Source organism: Chroicocephalus ridibundus, chromosome 4 (genome assembly GCF_963924245.1).
Source record: "Chroicocephalus ridibundus chromosome 4, bChrRid1.1, whole genome shotgun sequence".
NCBI lineage: Eukaryota > Metazoa > Chordata > Aves > Charadriiformes > Laridae > Chroicocephalus > Chroicocephalus ridibundus.
Window position 1 is genome coordinate 43,471,827 of NC_086287.1, and position 24,366 is coordinate 43,496,192.

Consider the following 24,366-nt stretch of genomic DNA (forward strand, 5'->3'; position numbering starts at 1 on the left):
AAGCGGGAAGCGGGAGGTGCCCCGGGGGGCGGTGCCTTCCCCGCCCCGGCCACGCGCTGTCGCCGTAGCAACGCGCGACCCGCTATCGATTGAGGCTGCCTGGCGGGGGCGGTGGCCGCCCTGCCTTATTGCCGTTGGCCCAGCGGCTCTCGCCCACCCGCCGCCGACATGTGGAGAGCGGTCGCTGCTGCCGCCGCCTCGGCCCCGGCGCGAGCCCTGTGCCGCGCCCCGCCGCCGCTCCATCCTTCGCCGCGACGGCAGGCTGTAAGCGTGGCCGTGTCCCCCGCCGCCGGCCTGGCGGATGAGCGGGTAGAGACGCGGGTGGCGGGGCTGGGCCCCGGGCAGCCGGTGACCCTGCGGGCGGTGGCGGCGGATGAGCGCGGCTGCCTCTTCCAGTCGTGTGCGCACTACCGGGCGGACGGCCGCGGCGAGCTGCACTTGGGCACCGACGCCTCGCACGGCGGGGACTACACCGGCGTGGAGCCCATGGGGCTCTTCTGGAGCCTCGCCCCCGCCGGCATGGAGAAGCCGTACCAGCGGCTCGTTCCCCGCAGCACCGGCACCCCGATGAAGGTGGAGATGTTGGTCCACGAGGGCCACAGCCAGCCCGGCGCCATTCCCGGGCCGGTGGTGGCCAAGGCCGAGGTGGAGAGGTGGTTCACAGCCCCCGGCGTACGGAGGATCCGGCTGAAGGAGGGAGGCGTAAGGGGCTCCCTCTTCCTGCCGCCGGGTGAGTGTCCCGGCCGAACACCTGCGCCCTGGGGCCGGCGGGACCCCCGGGCTTCTCTGTCCGGAGCAACGAAAGTCTCTTTCAAAAGAAAAACGTACAAAAGGACATCACCCCTGAAATCCGTATTCCGCAATAGATCCGAACGCCGCCTTGCAGACAGGTGGCGGGTTTTGTGGTTTTTTTTTTTCTCCCTGAAATCTCATGGCGATTTCAAGGAAAGGCTTGTCGGGACACGGCCCCGCTTGTGCGTGGGGACACTGCCTGGTCCTTACCGGTGGCACCGGGCAGGGCAGGTGGACACAGGTGGCTCTTGTGAGACAGGCAGGAGCCAAATGAGAACAGAGGTTGAGGAGTTTACCGTGGTGCTGCTCTCAGTTTACGATTTTTCAGTCAGTTTGATGTTTGCACTGGACTACCAGAACCTGTAGCATTCAGAAAACCTGATACGCTTCATCGTGTGAGCCTGTGCTAAATCTCCCAAGGATTTTACCCCGAGTAGGATCGAGTCAAAAAGGTGCTCTTCCTCCCGGTGGAACACATGCCAGTAAGCAGAGCAGTGGAAGAGATTCTAGAAAATAGAGGTATTCCACCTCTGTTACGTGAGAGCCAAAGCTAAGTTAATAATTGAGTTACTTCGGTTGTTCTGTGGTATAAAGGAGGAATAGATTTCTGAGCAAGTTCTACCTGTTCTGCTTGTGGGATGCTTGTGCTTTATGAGGTGTGGTATTCTGATGGACTACTAGTGTTGTTGGAAAATGAAAGCTTTCTCTGGTTATGGTGTTTGTACACTTGAGCCATGACTTAAACTTCTTGTATGTCCCCGAGTGTTGTGCTACTAGAACCGCCCTCCATATTACCTCTAATTTATAATGACTTGGTTCAGCAAATCCTCTAAGTACCACTACATTTATTAGGGATTTAAGTATTTTCAGTGAATGATTTCCAAACCAATAATCTTTTTATCCATTTAGATACAAATCCAAAGTCCACTGAAGAAAAAAAAAAACAGAGATTGAACTTTGAATTTTAGATCAACTGTTTAGTCAGCATTCTGGATTTTCCATCACTGAGACATGGTTGTTTTGATATATCCTGCCTTAGAGGATTAGCTGGATTTCTGCTGAGCTAAGTGGGAATCCAGAGATCTGCAAGATGGAACTGCATTTTTCCCTTTAGAAAGTCTGGCGTTTGTAATAGCATGGAAAACTCTGGAATCATTGCCTAAATGATACTGACATCTTTCTTGATGGAGGATCCAGTTACAGCATTACTACCGTACCTTTCTTTGCTCCAGGGATGGAAAAATCTTAATATTACTAAGATAGGAATCTTAAACCTGAACTGTTCTTAGTAAAAGTGAGATGACATCAGTGAGCTTACACTGTGATTTTAATAATGAAAGAGATTTCTCAATTCAGGCATAGGAGTTACAGGTATGGGGGGGTGTTTGTTTGTTTTTAAGCAATACTAAAGTTGTGTAGCCCGCTTTATCCTGCGTTTTAGTGAGCTATGCAGAAACTGTATGCCAGGGCATGTGTAGGTACTCAGGAAGGCAGTCCGGGATCCTTGTGTAAGTTAAAGGTTGTCTTCATGAAAGCGAAATGCATTCATGCTTGACTGTGTTCTGATCACATGTTCTTGCTAGAAAGCTTTCCAGGTAGGGGTGATAAATTAATGTGTGGTTTTTTTCTAGCCATCTAGGCTGACTGTTGTTAACAAAAGGTTACTGTTGATCATGGCATTATGATAAATTTATCCAGACATATTTTCTCTACAGCAGAATATTGAACTTCTATGAAAAATTTCAGAACTGAAAGAACCCAAAAGCATGTTTCAGTCCTTTTCTGACTTCCTAATGCTTTAAGTTAGGAGGTTTCCACCACCTAACATGTCTTGTCCAAAACTTTCCTTTTCTCAAGTACCTTGAAATGCCAGAGGTCCTTTTTTTTTTTTTTTTTAATTGCATATAGGTAATGTCAGAGAGTTAATGCACTCTTGCACAAGCAGGTACTTTTTCTGCTGAGATAGTTATAGTGAGCTGGATCCGAGTAAGTCAGTGGGAACATCTGGTGGCCAGGGAAAAAAAAAAGTGGAAAAAAAAAAAAAAGAAATAGCCAGCCTGGGGTCTTTATAATTCCAAGAGGTAGTATCCTTAGCCTTTTAACCCAAGATCTGCTGGCATGGCATACAGTAATATCACAACACGACTTTGCAAAAGCATGCTCGTTTAAAATTGTAGTGGGACTGAGTGTACACCTGTATAGGCATGTTTATCTATATATCAGTCACCACACCGATATAGCTCTCAATTTTACCCTGTTTCTTCACATCTGCAGTAGCAGTTCTGCTGCCAAGTGTTACAGTGCTGATGTTGAGATAGAGCTAGTAAGTCCAGTTGATTTCATGTAGCAATGGGTCTCTCTGATGTGCTTTGCTCAATGCACCTTATTCCAGAGTTTGCGTAAGTTTTGTAGAATTTAATTCTAGGGCTCAGTGCTCTTGCCTTATTGGTAATGAGCTTGCACTTTGCTAAATAAGGTATTACTTCTTTGTGGGAAAAGAGCTGATTTAGAGTATGATTATTCTGAGAGTGGGAGGTTAAGACCATTGAAAAAAAAACGTTTAAAGAGTTTCTTTTTAAAAAACAAGTTTAACTGTTCACATATGTTTACAGGAAGGCAAGGGCCTATTCTTAGGTTCTCTAATCTCTGCTGTGCAAATGGAAAAGTAATGAGTATTAATAGAAAATGTCTTAAGCCTTCTATATTTTGATGTTCACTCTTCACCAGATAGTTTTTAGTGTCCTGTTTGATAACTTGTCCTCTGTACCTCTTCTTTTTAATATAGGGGATGGCCCCTTTCCAGGAGTGATTGACATGTATGGTGATGAAGGAGGTTTGATTGAATTTAGATCCAGTCTCCTGGCTACCCGTGGTTTTGCAGCCCTTTCTCTGCCATATTTTGACTTTGAAGATCTCCCTAAAGTCATGAAAGAATTCAAACTTGAGTACTTTGAGGAGGCAGCTAGATTCCTGCAGCGTCATCCAAAGGTGAGTGTAATGAGAGATCTTTCAGGACAAGGGAGGATTCGGCAGTCATGCCCAAGTGGTGGTGGTGATTTATTATTTTTTTTGAAGTATCAGTTTCTGCTGGGCGTGTTTTCGTCCAATAATGGAAAAAGTGTAGGTCCTGCATAGGAGGCTATGCATATGACTGTGGAGAGTGAGTTTCTTCCAGCACAAGCTGTCTGCTAAATAAAGTGCTGGAATATTCTCCGAACAGGAGCAGTGGTGATAAAGATGGGATTTTTTAAAATGAAAGCAATTAATTTAAGAGAGGATGATACAAAACTGCTCAAAAGGGTTGGACTAGATGATCTTCAGAGGTCCCTTCCAACCCCTACCATTCTGTGATTCTGTAATAGTCAGCAAAGGAATGGATTTGATGACTTAGGATGCTGCTTTCAGTTTTACTTTCCAGGCTAGAAAAGGACAAGACTAAATACTACTTATCTGATCCTTCATTTGTGAGGTTACTTTATTTGCCTGAGACTTACAGAGCAATAGACTATGCTTGAATTTCCTGCTATCTCTTTTGGGAAAAAGAGAAAATATCTGCATCAAAATATGCAGTAGGGACTAGGTGAGGTCCAAGTGATGGTAATTCTTGTGCCTGTTTGTGTTATTTTGTGGAGTTTGACAGCTCTAGTGTCTCTGAAAAATAAGACCCTAAACAGAGGGAGGAGCTGGGGTTCAGGCTGTAGCTTTCCAACAGGTCACATCAATAATTAACCTTTTCTTTTCTTGTCCTTTTTTTTTTGTGTGTGTGTAATAACACAACTCCAAAGGCATTTAATGGCTAATCCCATTATAATGTATACTTCCTTTATTCCTTTCTTCCTCTCTTCCCCACCCCCTGTCTTATCTGAAGGTGAAGGGACCAGGAGTTGGAGTGATTGGGACTGGGAAAGGGGCAGAATTAGGACTTTCCATGATCACCTTCCTGCCAGAAGTAGTGGCTGCTGTCTCTGTCTCCGGCTGTAGTTCAAACACAGTTGCAGACCTCCATTATGGTGACATGACTCTGCCTGGGCTGCGTTTTGATATGAATAAGGTCAGTGTTTCTGACACTGGTGTTTTTGACACTTTTGAAGCTCTGGATGACCCAACAAATCCTGCTAATTCTCCTTGCACGATCCCCATTGAAAAAGCAGAAGGTCACTTTCTCTTAGTGGTAGGGGAAGATGATCGTATGTGGAAGAGCTCCTTATATGCTGAGCTGGCAATCGGGCGTCTACGCCAGCATGGGAAAGAAAACTTTGAACTCTTGAGTTATCCAGGAGCAGGTCACAGAATTGATCCTCCTTCTACTCCATTTTGTCAGGTAGCTATGGATCGTGTTCTGGGGGTGCCTGTTCTGGGGGGTGGAGAGAGCAAAGCACATGCCCATGCACAGGAACACTCCTGGGGAAAGATTCAGGAGTTTCTGCACTTGCATTTGGGATGAACGCCTAAGCACCTGCAAGCTGTTGCAGAACTGCAGAGGACTGAGCTTGAGCCACCAAAATGACTGGTGAATTGGAGGGACTGACTGAGAAAAGCTTTGAAATATGAAATAACCAAATGACTACTTAGCTACAAGTACAAATCCAAAAAGAAGGGGATGTATTTGGACTAGTCTAACTTATTTCAACTAGGTACACAGAGGAGAAGTGAAACAATGATAAACAGCCTACATTGTAATACAAATTTGACAACCTGAATTGGTCATGGTGTCAAGAAACAAGTATCTGAAGCAAGCAGTAGGTACTTTCTTGCTTGCAGTATTTATGACTCAGAGAATTTTAACAGCTAGGCTGCATCCTCAGCAATAACAGATTGGATTGCACCTGGGGAATGATGGCAACCCATGGATGATAAACTTTGACATCAAAATGATGAATGATTCTGGCTTTGAGTCTTAAGTTACCTTAGCCCAGAACTCTCAGATTTACAGCCATATACAGTTTGTAAATGTTTTCTATTTACCTGAAGCTGGGGATATCTATTTGTAATGAGACTCATAGACCTAGACCTAAGGTGGTGGTCTTTTGGTGACATAGTCTGTTTCTTTCCAACAAAAATGACCTGTAGAGTGGGAAAATGAAGAGTATTTTTCCTGTCATCCCAAGAGAATGGCAGCACTAGCACTGTCTTGTATTAGGGATGTAACCATCTGTTCCTATAACATCTTGGGTTGGCATTTGACACTCAGGGTATTAATATTCTGTTGGATAGGTTAAAGCATGGTTAAATGCAGTTACGCTATGTGTAAGTCTTACTTCTCTCCTCGTTGCTTGTTTTAAACTAATAACACCTGCCATTAAGTTAGGGATTAATTACTTGTGGAACTCTTTAGTAATGATGTCACAGCTGTTCTTGGGGAGGAAGCAAAGTTGAGAGACAGAAAACCTAGCCAGTAGAAGATTAAGACTGACTGTAAAAAGCTGTCACCTTATGGCAATGATTAATTTAGAATCATAATACTTAAACAAACAAACAAACAACCTTCCGTTAAAAAAAAAAAAACCATCTCCCTTAAAAAAAAAAACAAACCCAACCCGAACTCAAATCTAGGATGTCTTTTCCATGACTGCCTGAGACTGGTTTTGGGTTTTTTTTGTCCTAATTAATTTTTGGCTAGTGCCTTATTTTTCCCCACAGTTCAGGTAGAAAGAGACAACTTCTTCCCAAATGAGTTGATCTCTTGAGAGGGTCTTGCTGGAATGGTGCCAGCGCTGAAGGCATGTTTAACAAGGGCCTCTGTCAATACAATTTCTCCTTCCAAGGTCATTTTGTCAGACCAGCTTGAGAGCTGCCCAAAAACCTTCATTTATGGTACTGAATTTTGCTTTGCTCTCAGGGATCTTTTCTCTCCAGTTAACTGTCATTACGCTGCTGCTCAGGTCTCATTAGTTTTCTGCAACTGTTATTACTCATTATTGCTTGATTGAAGTCACATGTTCTCCACATGCCATCACTGCCAATCGAACAATTTATCCGTCCACTCCTTACAAGAGAAACTCCGTCCTGCTCACTCCACACAAAATGTCTTCACGCCTCGTCTCTCTACACTCTCTCTCTGGCTGAAGAGGCCTTTGCAGAGTTGTACCTGATGCTTGAACCTCCACTAGAACTGCCAGCCGCAGAAGTCCAGGACCACAAGCCCGCTGTCATGTGCATGTTGGTGTCACCCATGCTTAGTATCCTGCCTTTTTTCCCCAAACTCACTCCAAGTTGCGACCGTAGGGGAAGGGCTTATCTGAAAGTTTCTGTTTGTTGGGTCTGCCTCATCATGTGCATCTTCAGTAGTGGGAGCTGTGTATCTGCCCAAACCCTGCTTTGTTACCAACAAAGTACCCACACCGGTGTCCCCACACCGCTGTCCTACCTCAGCGTAGCCACTGCCATGCGAGAGTGCAGGCTCGACGTTCGGGAAGTATGTGCTAAGTTGTAAATAAACCAACACCAGGGAGCTTAAAAGTCCTCAGACTTTGTTTCTAAAGCACAAGCCTTTAAAATAGTTCAGTGTTAGTTGTCATTGGATATATGCAATGTGAAAAAGTAAAGCGCTTCCTGCATTAAAAAGCAAGGCTGTGTAAGAATTCGATGTGACACTTTTGTTTCTGAATAACTTCACTTGTTTGGAAAGCCAAATGGTATTTTTTTAAACAAAGAAGGGAGGAAAAATAAAAAGAATATAATTGTACTGTAAAGGTCCTTTTGTGAACAGGTGAGGATATTCCCGGACAAAATTATTCAAGAAATGATCTGTTGAAAACCAGCTAACTTTTGTGGTAGTGTTTTGTACTCTTACAGTGCCACGGGGAGACCAAAGATACATCGCAGACACTATGCGGAAAATGTAGCGATTTCCTGAAACGTACATTAAACCGAGTCCCTGATGATGGCCTTAGTCCAAGCTGCCTTATTTACCTTGGTTTGCATTCCTCGGGTGGCAGAATCTGCTCCCGGGGCCTTTCCTCACACTGTTGCTTGGGTGCCGGGGTTGGCTTCACGGGCTAAACCTGAGGGCTTCCGAGGTGTCCCGGGGCCGGGGTGCCGCATCGGACCGAGCTGCCGCTGGGGCGCTGTCTGTAATTCCCAAATTGTTGTAACTTCTGTCACCGTCCGCTTTCAATAAAAGGTGTCAATAAAGCGCTCCTGGGCAGTCGTTACCGTTACGGGGGGGGTCCGCCCGCCCGCCAGGGGGCGCCTGGAGGGGAGGACCGCGGCGCCCCCTCCGCCACGTCCCACAAGGCGTCGCGGGCCGCCCCCGACGCGCCTTCCGGGATGGGGATGGGGCTTTCTGTGTGGCAGCGCCTCTCTCTGACCGGCAGGTGCGGTTGCCGCCGTGCTCGCGCTGCCCCAGCCCGACGTGTCGGCGGCGCCGCGCGTGCGCGGGAGGCGGCCGTGCCATAGCAACCGGAGCGTTAACGGTAGCAACGGCAATGGTAGGTCCCGGCGGGGAGCGCGCTGGGTCTGCAGGCGCGGAGCCCGACCGAGCGGCTGCTGGGGAGGCCGGGGGCTTGGGGAGAGGCTGAGCCGGGGCATCCCCCGGACCTGGCGGCGGCTGGGCGGCGGGGGGTGCACGACGACCGCGGCCTGCTCGGGAATGGGGTGGCGAAGGGGCCGGGGGAGCGGCGTCTCCTCAGGGCTGCCCCCGAGCGGTCCCTGGGGACCGGCTGTGGCGGTGCCGCCGCCCCGGTGCTGCGTGAGCGGCAGCGCGGAGCCGAGCCCTTCGCGGCCCGGGGCTCCTCAGAGCTGGTCTCTGGCGCCGAGCAGCCCGGGCACGGCATAAGCCGGGCAGAAGGCAGCCCAGTGCTCGGGGCCTTGGCTAAGGCGGGGGAGTTGTGGCTGTTATAGATTGAGGCCCAATAATTGACAGGAACCAGTCCAATTTTTATTACATGGCCTGTTACTGTGCCTGGGAAAAGGGGGATTTCAGGGACAGATCAAAGTAGTGGGGAGTCTTGGCTGCCATCATATGAAAACCTGAGTTAGTTTGGGTTTTTAAGGCAGCAGTATCTGCGATTACTACAGCGATTAGCCGGGTGTCTGTTGCTGTGCAATTCTGGTGTTTGACCGACAAATAAATGTTTGCAACTGAACACAAAGTGTGGATGTTTTACTTGGAGGGTCTGAGTTTTGTAAATACTCTGTGTCCAACAGCCATGTTTTGTGGGGTAAAAATGTTTCTTTTGCTACAACTTTTATATGTACAGGGATGGGGTTTTTTTTTCTCCTTAAGGTATTATGTTTCTTATTCTTGCAATGTTGATGGTGACTTTTCAGGGTGAAAATTTCAGCTTTTGATCATTTGGTATTTTCAATACTCTAAGCAATATGACTTTTCTTTAATCTAGGACATTGTTCAATATGCAGGTAGAGGAACCCTGAAAATAGGCTTCTCAGAGCGAAGTTTCCCTTAAGTAACCTCCCTTGGCAGAAGATACTATGATTTATCTACATAAATTTCAAGCGCACTTCAAAGAACAAAACAAAATATGTGTTCTCTTCGTAACCCACTATGCTGATTTTCATATTTCCACCAAATCTGATGTTACAAGGGGAGAGACGGGTCAGCAGAGGTCAGGGAAGAAGCTGCTCCTTGTGCTCACAGGGATCACTAGCTTTAAAGTCCAATCCTGTTTTAGGCGTGAGTTTGAAACAGAAGCAGGCACTGGTTGTATAAACCTGGTTTTGTCTTTCGCATGAGATCATGATCGCATGACTGAGATCACGTACCTGAATGCCGTAATGATTGGCTACCATAATATGCAGCTGCCTCAACTGTTTTCTTTCACTGTTGGGTCCAGAGCTCCCAGGGGTCTGGAGTAAGGTACCCAACACTAAAGCTCTGTAACAGCGGTGATTGCCTGTAAGATTTTGGGTGGAAGTTGGTTTGTTGCTTTTAACATTTATAGTCGGGGTTTTTTTGATACTTGATTACTTGAAAGGCTGCTTCTATCCCCGTATGGTAGTGCGACACTGAAGAGCAATAGAGATGCCGAAACTAGAGCCCTCCTGTTTTTGTAGAAAGGAGGCTGTTTTGATCAGGTTTTGTGAAAGATTGGTCTCTGGAACCTTTTTAATCTGAAAGACATCTTGGAAAATGTTTAATGTTTAGGATATATCAGAATTTCTCTATATACTACTGTTTTGGATATCATTGCTGGGTTTTGATAAGACTCTGATGTAAGGCAGTAGATTTGGAGTCAGCGGCAACAGAAAGTTGGTCAATGGGTCAATCCTTAAAAACCCTTGTGCAGCAGCTCTCAGATTGTTCCTGACTGAATAATACATGTTTTCTCATCGCATGATGTGACTTGACATAAAATGATTGGAGAAAACCAAATATAAACAGTCCCTATTGCTCTTGATTTTTGGCAAGATGTACCTTATTTTCCTTAATGTATCTTAAGAGGCTGTATCATTCTGTCTACTCACAGACTTGCTTTCAGACAGGAAGTTGCTAATGCACAATAATAGAAAGTGTGGGGGTTTTCAGAGCATTAGACCACGTTTTTCAGTGCAGTAACTTCTTATGTCTTTGAATTGAATTGAATTTCACCATCAAAACTAACAAGCAGTGTCACAAGCCTGTGCTCCACGTGGGGCAGAAAGTAAGATCAGGAAGATAACAACCTCACATAAAGCCAATTGATTACTTCTGAAAATGCTACCAAGTACCCCAGACAATAAAATTGCAGGACACTGAGGGGTTCCAGCTTCTTAGACTCAGCTGGAGGAAGATAATACAGGCAAGTGGTAGAAGGGGGTAGACAAGCAGGATAGGGAGAGAGATGGGAGAGGAGATAGGCTTGCAGTGAACAAGACAACTAAAAATTTGCAATGAATATTCATTTAAATTTCTTTCATTTTCAGGCAAAAGCAACAACTATCAGAGAAGCTCTAGCCAAATGGGTAAGTACTAGAACAGTTTCTAGATGCTTTGCAGTCCTCCATAGGATGGGTTTTGACTATATTCAGCTAAATTCATTTTTTAAACTTATTGTAAGAAATATGTTTGTTTGAAGCATCTGCTATAATAAGTTTCACAAAGTAAAAATTTTATTATTACTATTGACGTATAATACATTCTGTTGGACTTTCTGTGTGTTCTTGTTAAATTGATATGGTTGGTAAAGATGAGTCTGTTTTGCTCTCCTGCCTTGTTCTGCTGAATATGTATTGATAGAAGGCCTGAGGCTACAAAGACATTTAAAGATGGGGATGTCTTATATATTAATTATGCTCTCTTCATTTTACCTGAGTGTAGTCCTTCCCACAGAATAAACAAGTATGACATTCTCACTGTACTGAAGTCAGCAAAGCTTCTACAATTGCCTTTTAACATATTGTCCCTCATATCGTGCAAAGCTTAACTCAGAATGAGTTTCTTACTTGTTTTTCTTCTTAAAGCATTGTGTTAATACAGGCAGTCATTTGGGGCAGTGACTGACCTGGTCTTAGAGCCTTCTAGAAAGCTGTTTGTTGGCAAGGATGTGCATGTAATTTCAAATGATGATATAGGATGCTCTGGGGTCAGGTGCACGGTCAAGTAAAACCGGTGAGAATCTTGCCCCAGTCTCAGAGAATTTTAGGTTAGGGCGTAGATGTGCTGTTCGATACATACGCACTCTCTCACTAACTCTGGGCAGCTGCTAGGGAAAGAGTTTATAAATGTTTTGGTGTAGAAGATCTGGCTGTGAGGCAGTGTGGGCAGGTACAGTTGAAAGCCAGAAGATCTGTAGCATCAGCTGAAGGTACTAGTCTGTAATTGAAGACTACTTCCTTTTTGAATTTCATCAGTATTTAGTACCTTCAGTATTTCAAATTTTTTTTTTTTTTTCATTTATGTTGGTATATCCCACAAACTTCACTCCTGGTCTCCTAATAAGAACTAGAATGCAACAGCTTGCAGACATTAGCATTACTAGGGGTGTGAACTGAGTATTAAAAAATTTTCCTCACTCACTCTTTCTGCCCTGCAAAACCTCAACTGCATGTTTCCTATTAAAGATTTATTTTCCATTTGCTCCTCTGTCACATGTCTCTTAGAGATAATTGACCTGTGTCAGTGAGTTTCCATTAGTGTTAGGCATGAAGTGCTGAATTTGCTTTTCTGATCGTGTTATTGGGGGTGGGTCTAAATCTTCCTTTTACTACTCCTAATCTGGGTCCATGTGACTTGTAAAATTGGATCTGGTGTTGTGTTGCATTCTGGATGTTTTTCTTCCCTTTGGCATAAGGGTTTACCTATGCCCTATAGTCAGGGTGACATTAGTTAAATCAAAGCAACTTTAACTTAGCGAATACATAACCTGTTTTTAAAAAAGTATCTGTCCTACCTGTGGTTTCTCTGTGGCTTATTGTGGTCATTCAGCTGACCTTTCTTCCAGAAGTGCGTGACAATCAGGATGAATTTTCTTCCTGCAAGTGCTCACTACTGGCCACAGTCTATGTTGGAAGCTTTTTCCCTTTCACGTTTTTAAGAAAAAATGTGGGTTTATTTGTTGGTATAAACCAATAATTATAAACCGAGTATAAATGCAAATAGATACAGTGTTGTTCTTAGAAAAGAAAACAAGTTTCCTATTTATATAGTGACTTAGATTGAACACATTCACCATATTCTAGCAAAGCATCTGAGATGGCTACTTGCTACATCGCTAACTGTAAGTAAAATATTATCACACTGAATTCAGACAGAAACTGGGATATAAGTAAATGCACAAGGTAATGTGCTATTTTTTTTATTAAATTGCCTGAAGTATTTTGGGTACATAAGAGAGAAAATAATGTTTTCAAAACCTGATCTTGTGCTGTTGGATTCTTAAAGACTTCTGGGATGCAATTTATTTCATTATAAAGTAGTCATATAAACCAGGCCAGATCTCAGCTATCTCACTTTTCAGTAGCTGCATAAAAATGGGGGAGAAAACAAGAGTCCTTGTTCTGAAAGTGCAGAGTAGGTTCCTCCTTTGTTAATGGACCTCCAGTCCTACCACTGAACACTGAGTGAATTCACAAAATGCTCCCTTTGTGCTGTCAGGGAGACAGCTGTCAAAACTGGTGATACTACCTAAATAGATACTTGTTTCAAATGTTTAGTAAATAAATACCATTGCTTCAGAATTTTAAAAGATTTAATGGACTATATTTTTTAATAAACCCAAATGCTGCAGTTATGGTCATTTTTCTAATGCTCTGAATGCTCTGTACTTAATCTCTGTATTACGCTCTGTATTTAATCTAGAAAATTATCAACCTAGTTTGTAAATAGGAAATTGTCTTTTACTGTGTTCTCTAAAGTGTGAAATCTTCCTCCACTCTTTTTTAATGGCTTTTTAGATTCTTAACTCTGTGAATCTGTTGAGGTTTTCCCCCAAAACACACTTCCTGTGTCCAGTTTGTATTGTGAGTTAGGCGTGAGTTCTGAGTTTTCTGGATGAAGTGGGAAGGAGACTTTTCTGTCAGAGCTTTTAAGAATTGGCTTCTGCTACAGATTGGCCATAGTTGAGGCTCCTATATGTCAGTCTCCATGGAAGTACCTTCATTCAGAATTCTAAAACTCCATCTATTCTCCATTTCTTTATGGCAGAGGATCCCTTAATTAACTTTTTTTAAAAAGCATATGTAATGTATAAGTTCTTTTGATGTCTTGAAAATAAGCTAGCCTTCCCTTCTTTATGCTATGCCAGCAGGAGTCTTGATAAACAGTATTCAAAATGCCTTAACTTTTCAGTAACATCTTTTAGTAGTATATTGAAATTACTTATATAGTATTTACCTTTATAGTAATTTCTAGTAATTGCATGTAGCACTGAGCCTGTTCCTCACCTTTTTTCTTTAGGAAACAAAAAATGGCCAGAAGGCCTCAGAGGCAAAGGAGGTGAAACTGTACGGTCAGGTTCCTCCTGTAGAAATGATGGATGAATCTCTCTCCACGCTTGTTAACTGCGAGTAAGTTCAGTTAAAAACAAATTTGAAACCAAACATTCTCTTCTCTTTATATTAATTTTCAGTTTTTCTGCTGTCTGCTGTGCTAATATGTATTTACTATGTTTAAGTGTGGCCTTCAAAGCAGCGGCTTTCTCTTCTTTTTTTCTCAGCTGAACTTCTCTTTCCATACACAGTTCCTCTTTTTAATTCAGAGATCCCTGTCACTTAACTGAGAAGGTGTTAGGGGAGATTCTGTATTGATATTTGTCCCCAGAAATATTATATACTGTTTATCAGTATATAACTACAGGTCCATTTTGGAGTCTATCAGCTAACTGGCACAATTATGATCCATTCCAAAATTTATGCAAAAAAAAAAAAAAGGAGACAAACAGAACTTTCAGAAGGAGATTAGAGCCATTTCAGAAATAAACATCCATTCATTTGATAAGGCTAGGCATAAAAAGATAATCAAGATAGTCCAGCGTGTCACGTAAGTAACTCATGATACTTTCCCAGAAGCTAAATAATGTTGCAGAAGTCTTGATGGTTTGAGGATATTTTGAGTCTGCTTAGACATCCAGTTAGTTCATCATCTAACGAGAGAAGAATAGACAATTATTTCTAATGCAATGGTGTTTGAGCGTGGAACTTTTCTGATCTAGTGATCCCCTGTATACTGTGAATTGTTTATTCTTCCTTTTAAAGGAAACTATCGCTGTCTACAAACCGCATTGAAAGAATCGCCAACTTGAACAGCCTAAGTAAGTGACAAGCTAGCGATCGATTATGTTTGTTTTCGAGTTGCCTGGCTAGGACATACACCATAATTTGTTATATGTGTCTAACGTTATACCTATTCTTATTCTTTTTAATTCCTTCCTCTTAGAAAATTACAAGTGACCTTTAAATTATCAGTCTTACTAGAGAATGCATGTTTACCAATAATGGTGTATTAAAGCATGTATTCCTGTGCACTAGCCTTGGCAGTTGTCTCACTGTGCAGGTTTAAAAAAAAAAATCCATTAAGAAAGCACCTTTGTAGCTTCCAGTGGGCCTGAGTTGTGATATTCAAAACCTAATCAGTTCTAGAGTGATTTAATGACCAATTTCCATGCTCATGTTGGAGATAGTCTGCAGTTCAATAACCTGTAATTGTGGTATTGGTTGGTGTGAGGTTGGAGTGTTGTAAATTTTGGATGGAAAAATGCCATTCCACTTTGCAGAGGGTTGGGTATACTTGGTTTGATTTTGTTTGTACTTGAAAGGGGCCTGCCATCTGTCTAGAACTGGAACTGAACTTTTATTTCCTGGGCAGCTGTCTATGACACCTTGAAACTCATTGGCTTACTGACTTTGGGACAGAAGTCTTAATCATCTGTCCTCAAGACTTTGATTCTGTGGCATGAGGCTGGCAAAGAGCTGCAGGCTTTGAGCTGGAGCTTCCAGGCTTTTCTGTCCCTATCAAATTGCCAGGCAGACAGACAAGGAACCCGGAATCCCATCCTTTCCAACTACACACCAATGGGTCTGTCAAGGAACTTGATGAACTTATTTGTTTTCATAATATACTCAGACTTCAACAAATTTGCGAGTACTAATCAGGGAAAAAAATATTCCTGTATTCTTTCCAAATAATACTTGGAATTGTATTTGTATTGTAATATTTCAATTTGAGAAGCTCTATCATCATGAGCAAAAAATAATTAGGCAGTTACATATAAAAGGGAAACCAATGAAATTTCCTAGTGGGATAAAACATTAAAAGTCTCTAAAGCATCTTAAATATTTATATTAACAAAACACAGAATCAAAACACCCAGTCTGTACCAAATATTTGATCCTAAAGCCAGACAAACTAGAACTACGTGGTCTGTCTCTTAAAGGTACAGAATATGAGGAACTGACCATCTCTTATTGGCTCCTGTGAAAGAGGGAGAAAGCAGTGCTTATAGCTATGAAAAACAGCCCGTAATTATCACATATTTGCTTTTGCTTGTTGCAGAGAGGAAGCCAAGAAATCTTTTTAAGCATCTACACTCTTTTCAGATGGAAAAGATTACTATTAATGTATATACCTGATATTGTAGTTACGTCAAGTAGATAATCCTGTGTCACACCCCTGTATTGATACATGTGAGGAAGATGTTTGAGATGACAGCAGCAAGTGTTAGTTTTGTGTTTTAGAGAGTGTAAATGTTCCATGAGGGAGGTCTTTCTTCCTTTAAAATGCGGAATTTTTCAGAACGAGAGTAATAAAAAACACTAACAGCAGTTAGAAACAATTTTAAGGCATGGCTTTTTAAGCAATCTGTCATTTTTGTGTTTGTAAGTATCCTTTAATTTCTTACAAATTTCAAAAGCTAGCTCAAACTTATAATTTATAAGTGTGAGTTACAGGGAGAATAGCTGTCTAGAGCAAAAGGCCATCTCCCAGTGCTCTGCCCTGTGGATGGGGATCCTTAGGGATATTCTGCAGAATATTAGCTCTAGTGGACTTTAGACTTACTGGTTATGAATCTTCATTTTTTGAGCGTGCTCATGTATTAAGCTGTTGTGTTTAAAAAGATAAAGAATTCTCATTGTACCTCAACTTTTTAATGAAAACTAATCTTTCTGTTTGAGAATATTTGCCAGATGTGGTTTTATCAGGTGTGGTTTCAGCCCTGCATTTCCTGAGGCAGAACATACAACTATCTATTCTAGATCAGCCTTGAATCTTCATCCGTAGCAATCTCTAGCCACTACATGTGCTGTCTGTGGAGTATCTGTTGCTATTTGGCTGCAACTTTTATTGGTCTTGCAATTAATTATTGTACCACGTATTTTCAATCATTGTGCATACAAGAGCAAAACAAGATAATTAAGTATTTAATCATTAATGCACTTAGGAAGAAGGGTTAAAACATTCATGAAAGGTATAGATCCAAAGTTAACTCAGCTATGTGCCGCAGCTCAATTTGCTTATTTACACATGCAAGAAAGCTTGTGTGAAAAATTAAAATGAGTTATATAAAAAGACTGATATTTTGTCATAGCTTTGAGTTTCACTAATATGACACTAAACCCCAGCAAGAACAACTCGCTTGGAGAGTTTTGTCTGGGCGCTAGACTAAGTTGAAATGTCTCTCATCAGACTTCTGTAAGGCAGCTTTATATGCTGCCTCTATTATAGAAATCAAATCTGCTTATTTTAAGATATCCAATCTTAAAATAAGATTGGAACAACTTTTGCCTGGAGAAGAAGGGGTGTGAACTATGTAAGATCAAAACTAGCAAGTTAGCAGTTAGAGTTCAGGTGCAAGGTGAAATAATCATTTTTATTCAATATTTATCTGGACTGAATTTCAAGCAGGTAAACTGCACAAGTAGCTTTGTATTCATGAGCGTGTTTCTGAGCTGTCCACTGCATCCATTCCCGATTATCTGTGTAGGTCAGGAAGTTTTATTTCTGTTATTGTTATCTATATGACTTACAGCATCTTCTTATATTTAAAAAACCCCCATTTATTAACAATAAACTTTATTTTATCTATTACAGAAAATTTGAAGATTCTGTCTTTGGGAAGAAATAACATAAAGAACTTGAATGGATTGGTATGTGCCTCAGTGTCAATTCTTCACTAACAAAATGGAGTGCTGTCTAGAACGAGGGATAATTCCCCTGTGTTCATAAAAGTCTGCTGAATTTACGTTGTTGCCTAAGCATTTATTTTCTGCTTTCACTATGATTTGTTCATATTGTTTCTATTTTTTCAGATAATCTTTCTCTCTTTTTTTTTTGTTTAAACACTCTTCATGTTCGGAGATTCTTCAGGGCTAATTTACTACATAAACGCATTTTACAAAGAAGGATTTTGTTGTCTTTGACAAAGACGAGCAGAACTGTTATTTGAAAATGGCTGACTGTCTATAAAACCCTTTAAATTCCACTGGCTTTACATGAAAATAATTCCTACAGACTTTTTGCAGGAGGAATTTTCTACCTGAAGATACTTAAGCTATGCTTCTTTACTACATATATTGGCAGTCCTATGAGCACACACTTCATGAGAGTCTGTCCTTTTTATGTTAACTGGCACCCACAGCAATGTGGCTTTAGGGGAGAAGATGGTGGCAGGACTAAGTATACCAGGTAGGGGAAAATTGTTGAGGAAAAAAATTCGATCAGTTTGGTTACATTTAAATTAAGAGCAGAAGAACTTTTTTTCAGTCGACATTTTTTTAATGAATATAGAAATTCTTTTCTTCCTGAAGAGATATTGTATGTTTCTCTTCAAAGCTATTCCCCACCTTCAGAGATGCCATATCTCTTATGTGTGAAATGCAGAGTCAATGTGTAATGGCTGGTTTAAAAAAAAACTCTCTTTTGAGAGAATTATGAAAGCAACTTCTGGCCAACAGGTACAAACATACGTGCACCTGAAATGAATCATTCCCTTATATTGTATAAAACCCCCTCTAAAGTAGTTGTTGAATTGCATTCACTTCATGTATACTTGCAGTGACAAGCAGCCAAAGTTGTCTCCCCTGCCCCTATGCCTTAAGAACAACTACTCCAGTCAGCTGTTCCTTATCTTATTCTAATGCTGTGCTTTCTGTCCTACTAAATATATTTCAGATCATTTGCTCTTAATTCCCATGAGCGTTTGTCATGCATAATTAGGGACCTGCTTAAAAGCAAATGAGGACCAATATACCTTAGTATTTTCTCGCATGAGGTGACCTGTAGGGGGTGAAGAGAGTATCTGAAAAAAAAGTAAGATATACTTACGCTTACCTGAGTAGTCCTGTCATTTTCCAGGAGGCAGTTGCAGATACTTTAGAGGAGCTGTGGATCTCATACAACTTCATTGAGAAACTGAGGGGTATCCGTGTAATGAAGAAGCTGAAGGTTCTTTATATGTCAAATAATTTGGTGAAAGACTGGGGTAAGCCACACCTCTCTATTCTGTAGCTTCTCCTGTAGTATGGTGAATGCATGAATTAAGTTACCAAGTAAAAAATAGTTCTGTATGTTACAGGGCTTTAAGTCTCATTGATAAGCCTGCAGATGTGTGCTGAATCCCTAAATATCCACTCATGCAAGAGAGTAAAAATAGTTAGAATATTGAATTTAACTCCTAAGTCTAAAGGAGTTTGTTCTTTGAATCATCTTTATTGGACTTCTGTTAAAATGTATACCTGTTCTTTAACCTGATACCAGTTCAAGCCCAAGCAATCCCTATCCTGTTGTATCCCATGCTATTTATGTTTGCACTGAGTTTGAAAGGAAGGTTTGGTGCAGAGGTTCTTTCCGTGTTCCACAATCTGGTTGGTGTTTTCACCTTTGTGGTTGCAGCAGAGTTTGTGAGACTGGCAGAGCTGCCATTGCTAGAGGATCTGGTGTTTACAGGCAATCCACTACAAGAGAAATACACCTCTGATCAGAAGAACAGTTGGATTGAAGAAGCAACCAAACGGGTACCCAAGCTGAAAAAGCTGGATGGTGAGTTTGGGGCATGAGGCAGTTGGTGTGAGTGAACAGCTTGATATAAAGACAACCACAGAGAAATTCAGCATAGCCTCAGAGCAAAGCCTGTCTTTGGAGTTCTTCAGAAGCGGGCTAACTTCTAGCAGCTGAATTTTGCAGCCTTGGCTGCAGGATCTTCTGGAAGTGTTTGATGGATTTTGGAGTATTAAGTAGTCTTGCAGCCCACCGTTGGGCTTTACTCTTGAAGTTAAGCAGTCAAATAGTTTTTTAGCACATAACTAATAGGTAACTGGAACATACTGGTCTGAAATTCTCTTGTGGACTTCACATGTTGACTTGTGTAACTATATAGCTAAGTGTTTAGAATTAAATAAGTTAACAAGGCTTTCATCTGCCATGTTGAATTACAACAAGTTTTCCCAGCAAATTTGATTTATAGTTTTCCTCAACCAAAAAGGGTGACATGGGTGAATGGGGACGGACAGGGTTATGTTCTGTTCTGCTTATGGTGCAGGGGCAAGTTTTCAAAATTTCATGCAAGTTTCCTAAATGCCTGAATATCTCCCTCTTGTCACCGTACTAAGCCTCAGTTTATAAACTGTCCTCTCCTTTTTGTCACTGACATGAAAATATATTAGACTGTGTTCTACTTTTAAAAGTGAGATAATTTTTAAATCTATTTTTAAAGACGTTAATTTCTGTTCACGGAGATGATAGCTGTTTGCTGTTAGCTGCTGTTTACTAAAGCAATGAAGAGGCGAGCAGGACTGGTAACAGTAATAAAGAGTCAGAGTAGCAGCAGGGAAGGTACGAGCGTAGGGATGGTGACAAGAGGACAGCATCAGTACAGGGAGCAATAGATGGGAAATCAAAGCAAGATCAACTGAAGTACTAAGAATTATTGCTAAGTGGAAGCCTGGTCATAAAAGCGTACTGCTATGAAGGACGGCCTGCAGTAGTCCATTTGCTGTTGTAGTAGAAAACATTTTAAGAGTGAAACAATAAACGGAACAGGGCAAGTATCTGTATGGGCAAAGAGTAACCTTGTTACTATAAGGTTAGACCCTTAGTTTTTTAAGCATTCCTGCAGCCAGGAGCAATGGGCAGCTCGGAATTAGGCAGGTACATTTCCTGTGCAATGTAGAAAGATAGGATGATATTTAAGAACGGAAACCACAAAAACTAGAATGTTGAGCAAAAGAGAAGTCAGAAATGCTGTGACTGGCTGTAAGGTTCTTGCTGTTACACTGTCCCAGGATCCTGTTATGCCTGTGTACTGTATGTGAGATGACTAATATGGGGACCTCAAAATTATTGAAATAGTTGAAGATGTGCTGGACAAAAAAATAGGCACTGAAGGTCTTTTTCAGCAGGTAGGTGTCTCCTTTCGGCTAGTTCCTGTGCCAGGAACCCTGCTCAGCAGTTAGGTCCCTAAAGCACAACAGAAATCAGGCTCTGGTGGTTTTTATTTTCTGTTTTCTACCAGTGAAAAAAGCAATGCAGCACCCCAATCTTACAGTCAGCACAGGGCTCTCACCACAAAACCTCACCATAGTTCAAGTTTCTGCCTCAAGCTGAGCAAAGCATCAGTATGACCCAGTTCCCATTACCTAGGTGACAGCGCAGGTGAATGAACATATACCTTCAGGCCCCTGCTGTTCTTGTACTAGTTATTTGGGCATGTATTTGATTGTGCTATTTCAGCATGCTCTGAGCTTACCTGTACTATTGGGTTTTGCTACTGTGGGGAAAATTTATAACTTGATAAATCTTTTTTGGGGCTACTAGCATTTCAGCTTATTTTAAATTCATGAACACATCACTATGAGGTGGCATGAACCCTGCAGGATGCCACAAGCTGAGGTGCCCTTGCTCAATATGCCTGTTAAAAAGTGTTTTGTTTTTTCGAAGGTACCCAAGGGGTAGGTATAGACTATGATGCTACTGTGCAATGCAGCTTTATTCCTTGACATCCAAGTTAGCCCTCAGAGACGTGACCACATTGCTTCTTGGATCCACATTAATATAATTTGTATTTTGTAGTCTGGACATCCTAGTTGGGTATCATTGAAGAGGGATCCCATACTAACTTGGTCACTTATGTTATGGTAATGGCAACACGAAGTCGGGGCCCAACAAGAGAAAGGCAATGTGCGAGTTGGTTGGTTGTTGAACTAACATGGTGCATCTCCCAGTGCCCAAGTTAGACCGATCCTTGCAGGTCCTGCTTTAGTACCTTTTTTATTCCCTGTTACCCAAGAAGTTGGAAAAAACCCCATCCAATAGAAGATCTCATCAGTTGAAGGCTTTTCAAGTTAAGAGCAGTTGAGGTATGTAGAAGTTCATGTCAGTTAGAAGCAGTGTCAGGAAATACAACTCTCTCCTTTTTCTGCCAGTCCAACACTTGCCGACAGTCCAGATTAGCTTTCAGGTGTATCAGCATTAACTATGTCTTTCTCTGCATAATCTATTTGTAAATCTTTGCAGAATTTTTTACCTCTCTTTTTTTCTCTTAGGTATTCCAGTTATTAAAAAAGAAGATGAAGAAGAAGGAGCAAACTGATGACACTTTCTTGTTGGGTATTTAAGTAACTCCAGATAGCTCGGCATATAGAACTTTTATATAAATGTTTGTTTTGAAGAAGATCTTTGGGCAATTTTTAAAAGATGAGCTTATCTCCACAGTCTCTCACCCAAAGAGTTAGTTACCAAAATTCGGGCACACCAATTTTGTCACGCTTATGACACCTTCTTCAGAGACCAGTGGAACTAAGTTTATCAGCTAGCAAGAGGTCTTTGCCTAATCTAATGCATAGCTATTTTTCATCCCTGATTAGTGGTGCTTGTTGTTCACTCTTGGGTTATAATAGAACCATTGTGGCGTGTCAGGTGCAGCTGGCCAACGTTATCGTTGGAAACACTGAGGCCGAAAGAACAGCGTTGTGGTTTAGAGACACATTACAGGCTTTGTTGTGTTTAATTTTGTCATGGGAATGCCTCAGTATTTTAAGTATGCGAGTTTGCCTTTTCATCCCCTTGCTGTTATGCCAAACAGGCCCAGTAGTTGTGGACCTACGCACAAAAAAGGGATTGGTCCAATGATCGCTTCTTACTGGCCTTAAGTTTTGACTTGGGCTTCTCGCATTGGAACTCAACTGCATTGCTTAGAAGGCCACGTATAACTTAATATATTTATTTATTTTAAAGAGGCAATGGGAATTCTTTGCATGGTTTCAGTGAGACTAAAATATCTGCTAGCTTTTTTTTTGTTTTTTTGTCTCTTAATAAGAAATTATTTTAGATTGGAATATGTGGTCTATTAGCCTACAGCTGGTTCCTAGTTTTGGTTTGTGTCACTACTGGACATAATCCTTCTCAGCTCTGAATTTTTCCTATAACTAAGTAGGCTTATACTAATACAGAAACAAACAGTGAACAAAGGACCTGGGTTTGAGGACAGAAAATTTTGGTTTTGGAGATACTAATTTTTTTATGAAAGCACAGATGTTAAGCGGTGAGAGGAAGCGTATGTAGTTAGTGGGGAAGGTGAGATGAGATGGAAAGTGAGCATTAGAAAAAAGTATAAAGAAAGACATACTAAATGTGCTATAAACGTTCTTTACTAAAAGTATAGTTTTAGTAAAGCCCCCTTATATGACAGATAACTATTTTTAGTGAAAAGCTTTAAACAGTGATGAAGACATACCTGATTGCACTGCTGGATGCCAAGAGTGGGGTTTTTTTCATCTTCTCTTTAGAGAATAGATCACTCCGTCTTGATTTTGGGTTGTTGATTTTGGGTTGTTTTTTTAAAAGCTTTTCTTCTGATTCATGGTACCATCTTCGTTTAAATTAAAATGGCGACAAGTGTACCTGCTGGTTCCAGACCAGGCATAGAAGGGATGGAGGCAGACCACCACTCAATTATTTTGTTTGTGACAGTGTGGCAGGAGTTGAAATCTTGAAGTCATGGTCAGAGATAAAGAGGTAGAATTGGCCCAGGTTTTGTACTTGCTCGTTAGCACATTGACCTCTCTTCAGAGAGCTGGTGTATGCAGTGATTCTATTGAGAACTGCTGGAAAAAGGTGAGAAGAGACCCGACAACCAGCAGATGACTCAGGTTGCACTAGAAATAGACTCATCTAGAAAAATCTTCAAGCAAGAGAGCACTTTTAATACCCCCTTTGGCTATCTTTTGTATACAGTAATTTTGTAGCATGACCAAACTGTTAAATTTAGGCCTATGTTTATAATGTTGTTCTTGTTTAAAAACTTGAAACTTGTCTAAAAAAAAAAATAATATAACATTGTTTTATACAAACATCTTTGGATGTGTAATGAAATATTGTTCTCATTTTGTTCTCACAAACTTTCCTGGCTGCTCAGGGAGCAATGTGTTTATAGTATGTAAATGCTGTTCCCTATTGCCTCTATATCTTACAATAGAAAATAACTTAAGACTTTAAAAATCCTGGTACATTGTGATTGTTGTCATCTGATACATAAATATTTTTCAATCTTTTAAGACATTGGTTGTCAGACTTTCTTCTTAGGTCCTCAGAGAAAAGTCTACTACTGCTATATGGGGAAAAAATTCATATAAGTTAAATAGCTAGTCTTTCTTCAGTACAAAATTACTAACTCACTTTCAATTTAAGTTCTGTTAAAGCAATATACCATCAACTCCATTAAACCAGGACAAGAGAAGGTTAACTGATTAATATACTATAGCCGTCAATAGACAGTGTCACTGAAATGTAATTCCAAAGCCCATATATAAAGGAAAAGCTTTCTACCCCACAGTCCATAGCAGTTGGCCTCAATGTCAGGAATAGCATCCTGCAGTGATGGCTGGAATGCTATTCGAAAAACATGTAGGGAATCACTGCAGAATTCTGCACGCTACCACTAACTCAAAGCTTACTAATCACTAAAATGCTTTAATAAGGTCTCTTTCAGTAGTTGAAATAACTTCCAGAAGGCTGGGCTTGGGTCCACCAATTAAAAAAAACTTGTGACTTTTTTGATCATCAGAAGTTTGTTTGCAGAGCTTCACAGTTTTAGTGCAAAGTAGCTAACCTTTGGCACTTTTGCCAGTTGGCTTTGACAGGGAGGCAAACAGATTATTTAAAGCCTTAAACAAACTCGTGGGCTGCTGTCTGAAGTGGAAGCGTCA

At 41.4% G+C, this 24,366-nt stretch overlaps 1 protein-coding gene across 5 annotated transcripts; it reads left to right on the forward strand.

The window, feature by feature from the left end:
- The first annotated feature begins 79 nt into the window (after window positions 1-79).
- On the forward strand, window positions 80-23,734 carry DNAL1 (dynein axonemal light chain 1). Of its 5 annotated transcripts, none has more exons than XM_063331882.1 (10): window positions 80-730; window positions 3,578-3,780; window positions 4,661-4,843; window positions 10,657-10,695; window positions 13,628-13,737; window positions 14,425-14,480; window positions 17,258-17,313; window positions 18,521-18,647; window positions 19,061-19,204; window positions 21,706-23,723. In XM_063331882.1, the coding sequence occupies exons 1-10, from the start codon at window positions 169-171 to the stop codon at window positions 21,750-21,752; spliced, it is 1,527 nt and encodes a 508-aa protein (XP_063187952.1). In that variant the 5' UTR covers window positions 80-168; the 3' UTR covers window positions 21,753-23,723. The 5 variants fall into 5 exon arrangements, with proteins under 5 accessions (XP_063187952.1, XP_063187953.1, XP_063187951.1 ...); XM_063331883.1 differs by having other exon boundaries at window positions 81-730; window positions 19,112-19,204; XM_063331881.1 differs by having other exon boundaries at window positions 81-730; window positions 19,058-19,204; window positions 21,706-23,722.
- The last annotated feature ends 632 nt before the right edge of the window (window positions 23,735-24,366 follow it).

Bases quoted from the DNA above. Each gene is read 5' to 3' on its own strand.
- DNAL1 (XM_063331881.1), top strand. From the start codon at position 169: ATGTGGAGAGCGGTCGCTGCTGCCGCCGCCTCGGCCCCGGCGCGAGCC. The intron at 731-3,577 runs GTGAGTGTCCCG...TTTTTAATATAG, and splicing joins CTCCCTCTTCCTGCCGCCGG to GGGATGGCCCCTTTCCAGGA. The intron at 10,696-13,627 runs GTAAGTACTAGA...TTTTTTCTTTAG, and splicing joins GAGAAGCTCTAGCCAAATGG to GAAACAAAAAATGGCCAGAA.